This window comes from Panicum hallii, chromosome 8 (genome assembly GCF_002211085.1).
Source record: "Panicum hallii strain FIL2 chromosome 8, PHallii_v3.1, whole genome shotgun sequence".
Lineage (NCBI taxonomy): Eukaryota > Viridiplantae > Streptophyta > Magnoliopsida > Poales > Poaceae > Panicum > Panicum hallii.
Window position 1 is genome coordinate 36,570,684 of NC_038049.1, and position 12,834 is coordinate 36,583,517.

The 12,834-nt window shown below is 43.6% G+C and overlaps 1 protein-coding gene and 1 pseudogene across 1 annotated transcript; one reads left to right on the top strand and one right to left on the bottom strand.

Moving 5' to 3' along the window:
* Positions 1–3,851: 3,851 nt before the first annotated feature.
* On the bottom strand, positions 3,852–9,806 carry LOC112902399 (annotated as a pseudogene).
* A 1,526-nt stretch (positions 9,807–11,332) lies between these two features.
* On the top strand, positions 11,333–12,632 carry LOC112902400 (protein FAR1-RELATED SEQUENCE 5-like). The gene is made up of 2 exons (XM_025971464.1): positions 11,333–11,643; positions 11,743–12,632. The coding sequence occupies exons 1-2, from the start codon at positions 11,359–11,361 to the stop codon at positions 12,130–12,132; spliced, it is 675 nt and encodes a 224-aa protein (XP_025827249.1). The 5' UTR covers positions 11,333–11,358; the 3' UTR covers positions 12,133–12,632.
* The last annotated feature ends 202 nt before the right edge of the window (positions 12,633–12,834 follow it).

Here is a 12,834-nt window from a genome sequence, read left to right on the forward strand (position 1 = left end):
TCAAGGCATTACTTACACGATAACAAAGACTTGTATTCCTCAAAGAAATATTTGCAGTGTCCGAACCCAGAGAAGGGATACAGTGAGGGAGACTCAAACTGACTTTACCACTCTATCTCTCTAATCATCATTATTCAAGCCCTTTTTGCCTTTCCTTCTGGAACCAATAGAATTTGTTGTGATTGGCACAAACAAACAAATATTTGTTGTCACTGACTAGGATGCTCCTTTAACCTTTACAATTGTGCTTTCTCCCTTTGCCATTTGATAAGAGTTTGTCTCATCTAGTTATTATTTCGGGCAATTTCCTTGTATGCCACCAAGAAAACTCATAATCCCTCATATGCCATAGTTGTGTCTATGACACATGGATCCCTCCACAGCCATTGATAGTGGTATATAAGTGATTTAGAGTTTAACCAATGGCATCGAAGGAATTTTTCATTATTTCAGTCTACCTTTTTTTCCAAGTTTCATAGGGGAAGGTGATGCATGAAACATGTAGACATATGATATTGAAACTATGTGCGATTGAAGATTTCTTGTGGACCTTGCTTCCATGTTTGCCATTGGCTTTATTCTGGAAGTATATGACCTTGTGGACTTGTAGTGTATATTTTTGTTGTTTTAAGGATGTGGAGAAACAGGCTAGTTGTGTCATAGCAAAATTATGCTTAGTTTAGCCCAAACTCCTCTTTTTTAGAAAGAAGAAAAGGAGTCAACTTAACTCAATTAGGGTTCGATGGTTAATTAGATTTTTCGGTCATACTCTTATTTGATCCACAACTCAGATCCCTTTGATTCTCACCTCAGTAGTTCCTAAAACGCTAAACATTTGACACTAGCATGGATTGGTTATATATATGCATACATGGTAGGCTAAAATGCAACAAGGTGTATTCCTTGTTTAAAATGCACACACCCTCATAGTTGCAACCTGGAGACTAAATCAATTGCAACTGGGGGACTAGACCAATTACAATGTTAGACGGATCTGCAATCGTTGTGTCTATGACACATGGGTCCCCCCATATTTACTGACAGTGGCATATAAGGGATTTAGAGTTTAACCAATGGCATGTACGGAATTTTTTCATTATAATTAGATGGATATGCAATTAGGACCAAATCAGTTGCAACTTGCAACTGGTTTGCGTCAAGCTGCAGTTGGTTTGGCTCAAGTTGCAACAGGACGTGAATCAATTGCAACTGGCACCCTGGTGTGCGGATTCAAATATTGCGCCGGACATTGAGTATGTGGACTCAAATATGGATGGATATGAACAGCTCCAATCGAATATGATATATAATATCCATATCATTTACACCTCTATACGAGGGCACGACCTCATCTTAGAACACACAACACACCTCCTCCTCCAAGAGTCCATTGTTCCCTGTTGTAGCTGCTCGACAATTCCTTCCCAACACTTGCATTCAAAGGAGTTGGACGAGTAGGCCTCCAAAGCCTTGTCTTCTACGACTTAACCCAGAGCGAAGGCAAATCATGTTTTTGGGAAGTGCATTTATATGCACAACTGCTCGCCTTCTTTTCCTACTTCTAGGATTCACTGCGTCAACCTCTTCGCTGCACCAACCCATACGACTACATCAAGCAGGTCTCAGCACAATGATTGGTGCTGAGGATAACAGTGCATCCGTTGTCGCCAGCAACAGCCCCGGCCCTGGGTATATTGCTATATCCCTTACCCTTGCTGTTAGTTGTGTACTCGCAAATGTCATAGATATTCATGGGTTATATTTTGTATATCATAGCATGTCTAGTTTGTGTAGTATACTCACCATGTTAAACTTGGCATAGTTAATTTGTTCTGTCATGATTTATATCAAATGTATTTCGGGATTAAAATGGTTAGGAATGTCTAATGTATCCAACACTTCTCTGGTTGAATAAACACACAAAAATGCATAGACGAGAACACTTTAGGATGACATTTTAGCCATCTCGGCACCACGGCCTAACTGATTGTTTATACCATGCATATATTTATACAAGATTCATAGACAATCTGCATGCTGCACCCTCTCAACCCACAAAAGGCTAAAACGAAGTACCTATGCTCCCTCATTATCCAATTGACCTGCCAACTTGCCAACGATAGCTGCTAATTAGACAGCTAAATCACATGGCCATCTAATCACTCCATGACTCGATGCGCACATCCTTATGTGTGCACAAACACTTAAACACTTCACTCCAAACATTTACATGCACTAACATCAACATTCCACATGCATTTACATGAACACATTGTCTAAATGCTAGTGCCAAGGTTTTCCCAAACAGCCTACACTTCAATCAAAATAGAAAACTAAAAAAAAGAGAAATGGTAACTTATATTAGGGAATAAGGATTCCCGGTACCACTATATAACTTTTGATTGATTAGATACCCTCAATCTTAGGGTAACTCTTGCTTGAGACCTCTCAATTTTGGAAATCGGATCCTTCGATTTTTCAAATGTGAATACTTTTGGTTGGCATAAGTTTTGCATTCAGACTCCAAATTAAGTGATCAACATATCATTTTGATCACCTCGGTGAGGATACAATACACTAGATTCCGATATGTGATTTGACCACATCTCTGAAACCCGTTGGTTTGGGAAACTTGATGGTTTGGTTTTCCTAGACCTGCAAATTTTGGTTATTAACATATGTCCCATATGATTCTTTTTGCTAAAGTTTGCATACAAAAATTGTACAAGACGATAATATGCAATAGTTCATCGGCAACATTAATTCTAAGGGTGATACTCATGCTACTGCCACAACAACTAACCTTGCTTAAGATGATGCTGGATCTACTTATTTTATCTGCCACTCCTTGATGAATCGTGTTGACCTTGTTGGCATCACTTTTCAGCTTGTTGCTCCATTGATCCTTGCTTTCGCATCCTCTAGTCTCTTATTCTGTGTGTGCGACAAGCCTTGGGGACACCACTGCGGATAGAAATACTTATAATCTTGCTTGTTATCCTTTTAACCTTTCTTAGTAAAAGCAAATGTATTTCTACCCAGATTATTATTAGCAAAGATCAATCATTGTGATGCTCCCAAGTTTGAATAGGAGATAACGGATATTAAATACTGTTAGATTGCATCAACATAATAGTTTAATCCTAAGGTGTACAAGGGCACCCCATGGACAATAGAGTAATCGGCCCAACATATGAAAAAGGATAGCAGCACAACAAATACCTTGTGATTGATATGAAGATCTAGTTGTACTCACTCGGCGCATTGGTGTCAATGTTGAATCATAAACTTTATTCAGTTGATTCCTCTTGTTTCTAAGTAATATCTTCATTTTATACTTAATCAATGGGACCTTGACGCTCGGCCTCACCTTGTTCTTTCAAATGGAGGTTTTGGATCCTATTTCCTAAAATTCCTAGAAAAACTAGATGATCTGGTTCCAAAACTGGATGTTTTGGTACTGGTGGAACTAGCGCCCTTGCTTTTGTCTTATCAACCCTCCCCCTCCGGAGCATTGAAGTCTTAACGTAACATCAAAGATCTTCTTAATTAAGTAGCACTTTCTTTTGCATCTTCGCCTCTCTTTAAAAAAATTACGTGCCAAAGGAGAGTGTTGCAATATAGGCCTTTAGTGCACACCTGTACCTACCTTTAGTGCCACACTTGTGCCTGAATGGCCTTTAGGCATACAACAAATCCCACTTTGGCGGTAGTTAGTTTTTTGGAGGCATGCTGCCTGTGATGGTAAGAGTGTCTTGTCTACCTTCATATACAAAATGATGAAGAGAAAGCTCCCAAGATGTACACAGTTAGAAATTAATGAAGTTCAGTTAAGGATAAAAGAAGAGACATTGGACTACATTTTCTATAGTTTCCTTATTCCTTCCCCTAGCTCTTAACATAATTTCACAAGAAAAGCAGCGTCATATAGGATTTTGTAACTTTCTTTATGTAAATATAGTAGTATTACTGCATAGATAGAGCTTATACAACATCCTTTCTCACTCCCACATAACATTTGCAAATCTTTACAGATTACGCCTTCATTGATCCTGCCTCAGGTTGCACAGGGTGAGCAAAAGTATCATATGGTTTTGGAACAAGGATGAGCTTCTCCTTACGATGGACTGTCAATCCAAACACCTCTGTCATATCAAAATCCTCCTTCTCCATGCCTTCCGGTAACATCCAGTCAAAGCAGTACATGAGGTTAGCCAGCATGATATTGATAGTGGCCAACCCAAAGTTGCTGCCCGGGCACATCCTCCGGCCAGACCCGAATGGTGTAAACTGAAAGTCTTTCCCCTTGAAGTCGATGTCCGCAGAGCTGCCACCATCCATGAACCTCTCTGGCATAAACTCCTCCGCGTTCTCCCATGATTTTGGATCTCTAGAAATAGCCCATGCGTTGATGATGACCTTTGTTCCGGAGGGGATTGTGTAGCCATCGATGTCGCAGTCAGCCATGGATTGGTGAGGTACGAGGAGCGGAGCAGGTGGGTGTAACCTTAGTGTCTCCTTCACGACGGCACTTAGATAGACCATGCTACTTAGGGTGCCTTTGGTTGTGCGTTCCATCTCAACTTCGCGTCCAAAATGCAGAAATCTCAACCAAACAACTACCCACGACGCACTGATTCGCGTGACGCACTGCGTTCCGCTAGTTCACGTGGAAAATCGCCCAGACCCGTGCGTTCACCGCGTTTCGGGCGAAAATTACCCGCACTGCCACCGCCTATGTGCATACCGATTCGCGATCTGTTTCCCGAGCTCCTTCCCGTGCGTCTCTCCCCAGCGCAGCTCGGTTCCTCCCCCCTGCCTCCTCCTGCCCCGCCGCCCGCCGCCCGCTGCCCCTGCCCCGCCGCCCCGGGCTCGCCCTGCCCCGCCACCCTCCCCCTGCCCCGCCATCCCCGGCCCCGGCCCCGCCCCCCGTTCCCGCCGTCCCGGGCTCGCCCTGCCCCGCCGCCCCGCCCCCAGCCCCGCCGCCCCGCCCTCCCCCGGCCCCCCGCGCCGAGCTCGCCCTGCCCCGCCGCCCCGGCCTTCCCCTGCCCCGCCGCCCGGGCTCGCATTGCCCCGCCGCCCCAGCCCCCCTGCCCCGCTGCCCCTGCCCCGCCGACTCGACCCCCCTGCCCCGCTCGCCGACCAGCAGATCTGCACGTCACTCTTCTTAGGTTACCTAGGGTTTCATTAAATTTTCCCCTGACATTTGGTTGATTTTTTCCCTTACAAGTATATGAAACTCATGTTTGCAGATCCTTGAATTAGGCGCACCTGCGTGAGCACCGACACGATCCCGTGCTAGGTCCGGCCCCAATCTCCTGCACAAGTGAAATTCTTGCGCAATGTTGCATGTTCCTGCGTGAGATTGCTAGAGAATGACCTGTAGTATTCGTAGCGAGAACAGTGGTGATGCATGTGTATGTTTGATACAATGTTTGCTACTGAAATTGCTCTCTACTTGATGAATTGGAACTATTGTTATAAATTATGATTGGGTGAAATTGCTATCTACTTGATGAATTGAAATTGCTCTCTATGTGTATATTAGAATGGGTGAGAAGGCAGATTGGAGTGCTGCTCATGTGAAGCTTTTTTGTGAATTATGCGCAAACGAAGTTCTTGCGGGACATAGGCCATTAGGTCACCTTAATAAGGTTGGTTGGAAGAATGTCGAAGCTAAGTTCACGGAAGAATCGGGTTGGAAACTTGAACACTTGCAATTCAAGAATAAATGGGACAACCTCAAAAGAACTTACACTATTTTTATGGAGTTAAAAATAGTGCTACCGGACTTGGATGGAATGAGACGAGACAAACAGTGGATTATGATGATAAATGGTGGGAAGAACATCTTGCGGTATGTACTACATTGTGTACCTATTTTCTTATTATTTATGATTGTTGGACAATAACTCACTTGCTTCTTTTGTATCTGATTGTAGAAATGTCATGATCCACCTAAGGGAAGGAAATGTAAGCATGTGCAATTTAGAAAATGTGGCCCGGCTAATTTAGAATCATTGCACATTATGTTTGGGAGTGCCCATGTTACAGGGGCATCGGCCACCATACCAGGAGACTTTTCTGCTAACTCAACTGATGATGATGTACAAGAGATACAAAGAAGTATAACCAATGCAAATCTGAATAGGAGGAACCAAAATGATAAGAAGCGCAAGGCATCTTCCTCAGCTAGTGTGGAAGATAAGGAAGACAAGAGCAGTCCATTCTTATGGTTGTATAAGCAAGCTTGCAGCAAGATAGAAGAAGGAGTGGACAAAATAAGCACAAGCATTGAAGCTTTGTCGAAATCTACGACAAGCCATGTTTCTACCATTGCAGAAGCTATGAAGATGGTGAAAGAATGTGGGGTGGAGGAGGGGACTGCTCTTATGCATACTTCCAGTTTGGTCATGGTAAAACCTGAGTTTAGAGAGCTACTAGCAACTTTTGAAACACTTCGAGGGAGACTTGATTGGTTGCAGAGGCAGCATGAGATGAAGCAGCTGCCATAAGAGTTGAAGGGAGACTTCTTTTTCCAACAATGTTTGCTTGTTTTAGAACCATTATTCGTGTATGCTTGTGAGAATATTTGCTTGTTTGAGAACTATTAGTAATGTATGCTTGAGAACCTTTATCTATGCGTATGTGTCATTGTTGATTGTATGGCAATTACTGTATTTGTATGTATGTCATTGTCGATTGTAAAATGTTCTTTTTTTTAATAGATGGATACGGAACTTCAAGAGTTGACAAAGAAGGCGTGCAAGGGACTGCAACTTCTAGCTGAATTGTCTAACCAAGCTACTAGTCTTGGGTCCCTAGCTGACCAATATTCCACAAGATACTTAAACAAAAGTCCGTATAGAGATCCTCAACAAAGTGGGATGGAATGGTTTGAGGAGTGTTTAACTTATCCTAATCAATTCTATAAGATGTTTAGGGTGAGTCCTGAGGTTTTTTTGGTCACTCCATGATTTGCTTGTTTCCACATATGGATTGAAGTCCACATGCAATGTTTCATCTATAGAGTCACTTGCTATGTTCTTGTGGATTGTTGGAGGCCCTCAATCATTCTTCCAAGCGGAAAATCGATTTGTAAGATCTTTATGGATAGTTCACATGAAGTTCAAAGAAGTCTTGTCATGTTTGGGCAAATTATCTGCAGATAGTATCAAGGCAAAGGATCCTAATTTCAGTACTGTTCATCCTAAATTGAGAGAAGATCGTTTCTGGCCTCACTTCAAAGATGCTATTGGTGCAATAGATGGATCACACATTGAAGTTTCAGTGCCTAATGATGAAGTTGTTAATCACACATGCCGACACGGATACACATCTCAAAATATTATGGCCATATGTGACTTTGATATGAGGTTTACCTTTGTGGTTGCTGGTTGGCCAGGATCTGCACATGATACTAGAATTCTCAATCATACTTTGACAAACTTTGGTCATCGATTTCCAAAGCCACCTGCAGGTATTGATGCTAGTTTCATATGCATTTTAGATTTTTTATGTGTCTATTATGTACTAACATGTTGTTTATCAATTTTATAGGCAAGTACTATCTAGTGGATTCCGGTTATCCGAACCGTACCGGATACCTAGCTCCATACAAAGGTAGCACGTACCATCTTCCGGAGTTTCATCTTCGTAGGCATCGTGCACCACAAGGGAAGTATGAGATGTTCAATTACTTACATTCATCACTCCGTAATGTCATTGAGCGTGCATTTGGTGTCCTTAAACAAAAGTGGCGCATATTGAAAAAATTACCAAGTTTCTCACCTGAAATACAAGCGCAGATCATTATCGGTTGCATGGCATTGCACAATTTCATTCGTGATAGTGCACTAAGAGATGATGATTTTGAGAAATGTGATGAAAATGAAGACTACATGCCTGTGGATGAGGATGAGGATGCTAATGAAGGGCAACAAGTAGTTCAAGATGATGATGTTGTTCTTGAGGAGGAGAATGAGATTTCCATGAATACCATTCGTGACAACATAGCGAATGCTTTGGTTACATAATCATGATTGTACTCCACTTTGTATCTTTCATGTGAAACTACGTGAACTAATTATATTGTGAACTATCTATATTTTATATTAACTATATAATAGCATTCTCTAATTGAACTAATTATATGGGTACATTTATTTTATTAACTATTTTTTATATATATTATTAAATATACCTTATTTTAATTAATAAGAATATATATTAATACTTCACTGCTAATGAATACATATGAACATTAAAACTAAACTCAGGGACATAACAGGGGTATAACAGACAATTGTACCAAAAATCCACAGCTGGCAGCAGTTTCAGCCAAACGGCTTTCAGCTTTCCCACAGCCGACAGCTCACAGCTGATTTTCCACAGCTGATAGCAGAAATCAGATTCTCAGGAATCCACAGCTCAACCAAACGGAGCCTTAGGTTCTCTTCCTTCACCATTTCTTATCCCTTTGGTGTGTTCTTCCTCACCTCTGCTTGCAGCTTGGCCATGAGACGAGGGTTGCGCATGAGCTCGACCATGGCAAATTCAAGAACCAAAGATGATGTGGCCATGCCCGCCTCGAACATGTCCTTAATATGCGTTATTTATGAAAAAAATCAACGAATTAAACTATATCTAGTATAGCTAGTTCTATTTTCTCTGTTGAAAAGAAATGATTATACTGGGAGTTGGTCTGTCACTCACCATCAAGATGGCCTTGATATGATCTCTTGTGATACCATACTCCTGCTGAACGGAGAGCATCACATCGATGAAGTCACTCTCTTCTTGCTCATCATCATCACCACCACCACCACCACTTGCACCGCCGCGCCCATGCTCAGTGATTATTCTTCTCCTCTCGTGGTCGCTTATTATCTCCTCAAGCAACCTGTCCCATCTCTCGTGCGTCTGGCTCACCTTGTTGCTCGTAAACCTGGTGAATATACCCAGCAAACTCGCGAGCCCTGGGAAGTAGTCCTCCAGGTTGAATCCTGCCACCAGGACGGTGGTCATATGATTGAGCTCCCGGAAGAGCCTGTTCCGGCCTTCCTCCCGGAAGAACTTGCCGCACACGGCGCGGCAGATGATGTCGTTGGCGAACGCGTTCACCGCGGCGCCGATGTCCACCCCCGAGCCCGCGGCCGCCGCCTCCCGGAGCTTGGCGTATGGCGACCACCAGGCGCACCTCCTCCTGGCGGGCGGCGTGGTAGGAGCGCACCTTCTTGGCGGTGAGGAGGTGCGCGGTGACGAGCATCCTGGCCCGCCGCCAGTGCTCGCCGTAGGGGGCGAAGCCGACTCTCGACGACCCGTAGACGAGGTCGTCGACGAGCCTGGACGGCGGCCGCGAGGCGAAGACGTGGTCGTGCGTGCGCAGGACCGCCCGCGCCGCGCGCGGGGAGGACACGACAAGGCTCGGGACGGTGCCGAGGCGTAGGAGCATGAGGCCGCCGCCACCGCCGCTGTGCCTGGCGGCGAGGTCGCGGAGGGAGACGTGAGGGCGGGCGCCGACCTGGAGCAGGTGGCCGATGACGGGCAGCCCCGGAGGCGACGGCGGCAGAGGCTTCGCCTGCTTCCGGCGGCTTCGGGAGGCGACGTGCAGCAGCAGCAAGAGAGGGAGGACGAACAGCAGAAGCCTCTGCGCTAGAGGTAGTTTCGTCGTCGCATCCATGAATTGGTATACTACGTCCATGCGAGCTGCAGCCGCCATGGATGGTTCCTACTTCCTTCCTCGTGCTTGTGTGTTTCTCCTACAAAATCCGTCCTTTTTCTTTGCTTGCTTGATCGATTTGGAATCTTGATCTACGAGATGGTAGTGAGATAGATTATATTATTTGTCTTCGTCTCAATAGTGGTCCAAGGAAGATAAGCAGTCCGGGACTCCGGGTACACGAAAATGACCGGTGGATAGGCACTGGAAAAAATCTGATGTCCTTTCACGAAATGTATAACGACGACTCACGAGCTTGATGTTCACCCACACGTGCTTTTTATCAAGCATGCATCAGAGAGACAGGAGAGACCTTGTAATGGATACATCCATCGGTTAGCTAGGGCAGTGTTCACCTCGATCATGCATGCATCCAGGGGTGGCCCGTTGAATTCGATGCTTATTATTTTTGCCAAGAACATTTTGTCTATACGTACGCACCTTTTCCAAGGATCCTGCTGCGTACTGTATGCTCATCCAACCCATCAACTATATGATACCAGACCACGTGAAATCCAAGATCCTTTTCTTTTCCATGCATTCGATGACAGCCGCTCCACTGGAATAGCACGTGCAAGCAATTTCAAAAATTTTAAAAGTTATAGTTCTCAAACTATCCATCAAATTTAAATTTTAATTGCACAACCGTATCTCTTTTAAAGAGACATTCAAAACAAGACCCCACTTGTGTATATGTTTCGATAATATTTTTCAAAGACACACAAATTGCTTTATATATAATAAAAAATACTAAAATAAATTAGTTAAAATGCTCAACTGATCTGCTAAACTTGCCTATTATTAATCATGCAATAAACATTCACCTAGTCTAATAAAGTTGTTTACCCTCATCCACTACTAGTCACATCAAACAATCTATCTTCGTAGTATCAACACCAATATCCACTTACTTGAACTCAGGCGTGTGAAGCAACATTTTATAAAGCTATAACCAACTTTTTTTAAAATCTTAAGCAAATTAGAATACACAAAAAGGTATTTTCCCTCACAAAAAATATATTATTAAAATATAGTGGTGTGAGATCTAGTTTGAAGCTCTTATTGAAATAACATGACAATGTAACCGGATTTTGATTTTAATGCTCAATTTTGAAACTACAGTCTTTTTTTTGAAATTATGTGCATGCTCACGGCTATCCATTCTTTACCTCCCCTCACATAGGCAAGATATCCAGTGCACATGGGGTGCCTTGTGCACATCTGCACATGGCCCATCCTGGCCATCCAAGGAGCATCCGACGGCAGCTGCAACATTTACACTTTAGCCCCCTCGCATCTGTCCTTACTGTGCGAATTTATTTTTTGAAAAGGCCCCCACGTTCCTCTTCTCTCCCAAAGACAGGACAGAGCAACGTTCCTTCTCTTGGAAGGAAGATCGTGCCTCTCTCTCGCTGGTACACGGAGACACGGCGATCGCCGCCGCCGCCATCAGCTGCGTCCTCGCCGGACGCCGTCGCCGTCGCCCTTGACGTCGCCCACGTCCTCGCCGGACACCGCTGCCTCCACCAGATGCGCCCTCGCCGGACGCCGCCGCCACCACAATGCCCTAGCCGCGGTTTCCGGTAGCGCCACCACCTGCGCCCTCGCTGTCGTGTTGCCTCCATCGTCGCTGTGGCATGGCAGCACCGACATGCCCTGGCCGTGGTGGCTTGATGGACCTTCTCAATACCATGGCCGCGCGAAGGGTGGCCGGCCCTGGTGGTTGCAGTCCGGAAGACGTAGCAGTTCCTGATGATGTCATCATTCAAGGCCATGGTCCCTTTGAACCCACGGTGCTTGGTGAAGATGGTGCACCCATGCAGATCGACCTTCCTGTCCATGACCTTGTTGAAGCTCCGTATCATGCTGATTCTTATGAGGGATTGAATACACCTAAAAAGGATCCAATCAGCTCAACATCGGTGAGCAATTTTTCTTCTTGTTCTAATTTATTCATCATTCATAAGTGTTACAAGCTGCACAACTTGATATTAATTCTTTATTTATATTTCTCATTGCAGTCGTCATGGTTTGTACCTTATTGCAAGGATGAGAGGCTGAAACCAGCTGTTGGAATGTTATTTGATACTCTTGATGAAGTGGAAGAATTCTACAAGACATATGCACATGAAAGTGGGTTTTCGGTTCGTGTAGGAGCTCAAACCAAGAAGAGTGATGTGGTTGAAAATAAGAGATTTGTGTGTTCGAGGGAAGGTTTCTCAAAGAGACGTGCTGAGCCGAACAAGCAAAAGAAGCACTCAGAGTCAAGATGTGGATGCAATGCACGTATATATGTGAAGCTGAATCAGGAGAATAGGTACTATATTGCTTCTTTTGTTGAGGAGCATAACCATGGTCTAGTTTCACCTGATAAAATTCCTTTTCTTCGATCCAATCGTACAATCAGTTAAAGAGTCAAAACGACCTTGTTCACATGTCACAAAGCAAGTATTGGTACCTCGCAAGCATATAGACTTTTACAAGTCAGTGATGGTTTTGATAATATTGGTTGCATGAAGCGTGACTTGCAGAATTACTACCGGGGACTTAGGGAGAAAATAAAGAATGCGGATGCTGAAATATTTGTGGCACAAATGGAGAGGAAGAAAGAGGCAAATTCTACCTTCTTCTATGATTTTGTTGTGGATAAGCATGGAAAGTTACTCTACATATTCTGGGCTGATGCTACAAGTAGAAAGAATTATAGTCATTTTGGTGATTTAGTGTCAGTCGATGCAACATATAGTACAAACGAATACAATATGAAATTTGTACCTTTTACCGGTGTGAACCATCATATGGAAAGTGTTTGCTTTGGAGCTGCTTTCATAGTAAATGAGAAAATTGAGTCATATGAGTGGTTGTTTCGTACATTCCTATTGGCAATGGGAGGAAAAGCACCAAGGCTTATCATAACAGATGAAGATGCTAGCATGAAATCAACTATTAGAACTGTTCTACCAAACACAATTCATGGAAGCTACAACCCATAACATAAGAACTTTTCTTTTTAGGAATTTCATATGCATAGATGTACTTATCAGATCGAGACTTATTATTGCATCTACATGAATTGAACATATAGATTTTCTTTCATATTTCATTCTGCTAAA

What these genes read in the sequence shown, in the direction of transcription:
- LOC112902400 (XM_025971464.1), top strand. Translation starts at nt 11,359, where the DNA reads ATGGCAGCACCGACATGCCCTGGCCGTGGTGGCTTGATGGACCTTCTC. An exon ending in ATCCAATCAGCTCAACATCG is followed by an intron (nt 11,644 to 11,742) that starts GTGAGCAATTTT and finishes TTCTCATTGCAG; the next exon opens with TCGTCATGGTTTGTACCTTA.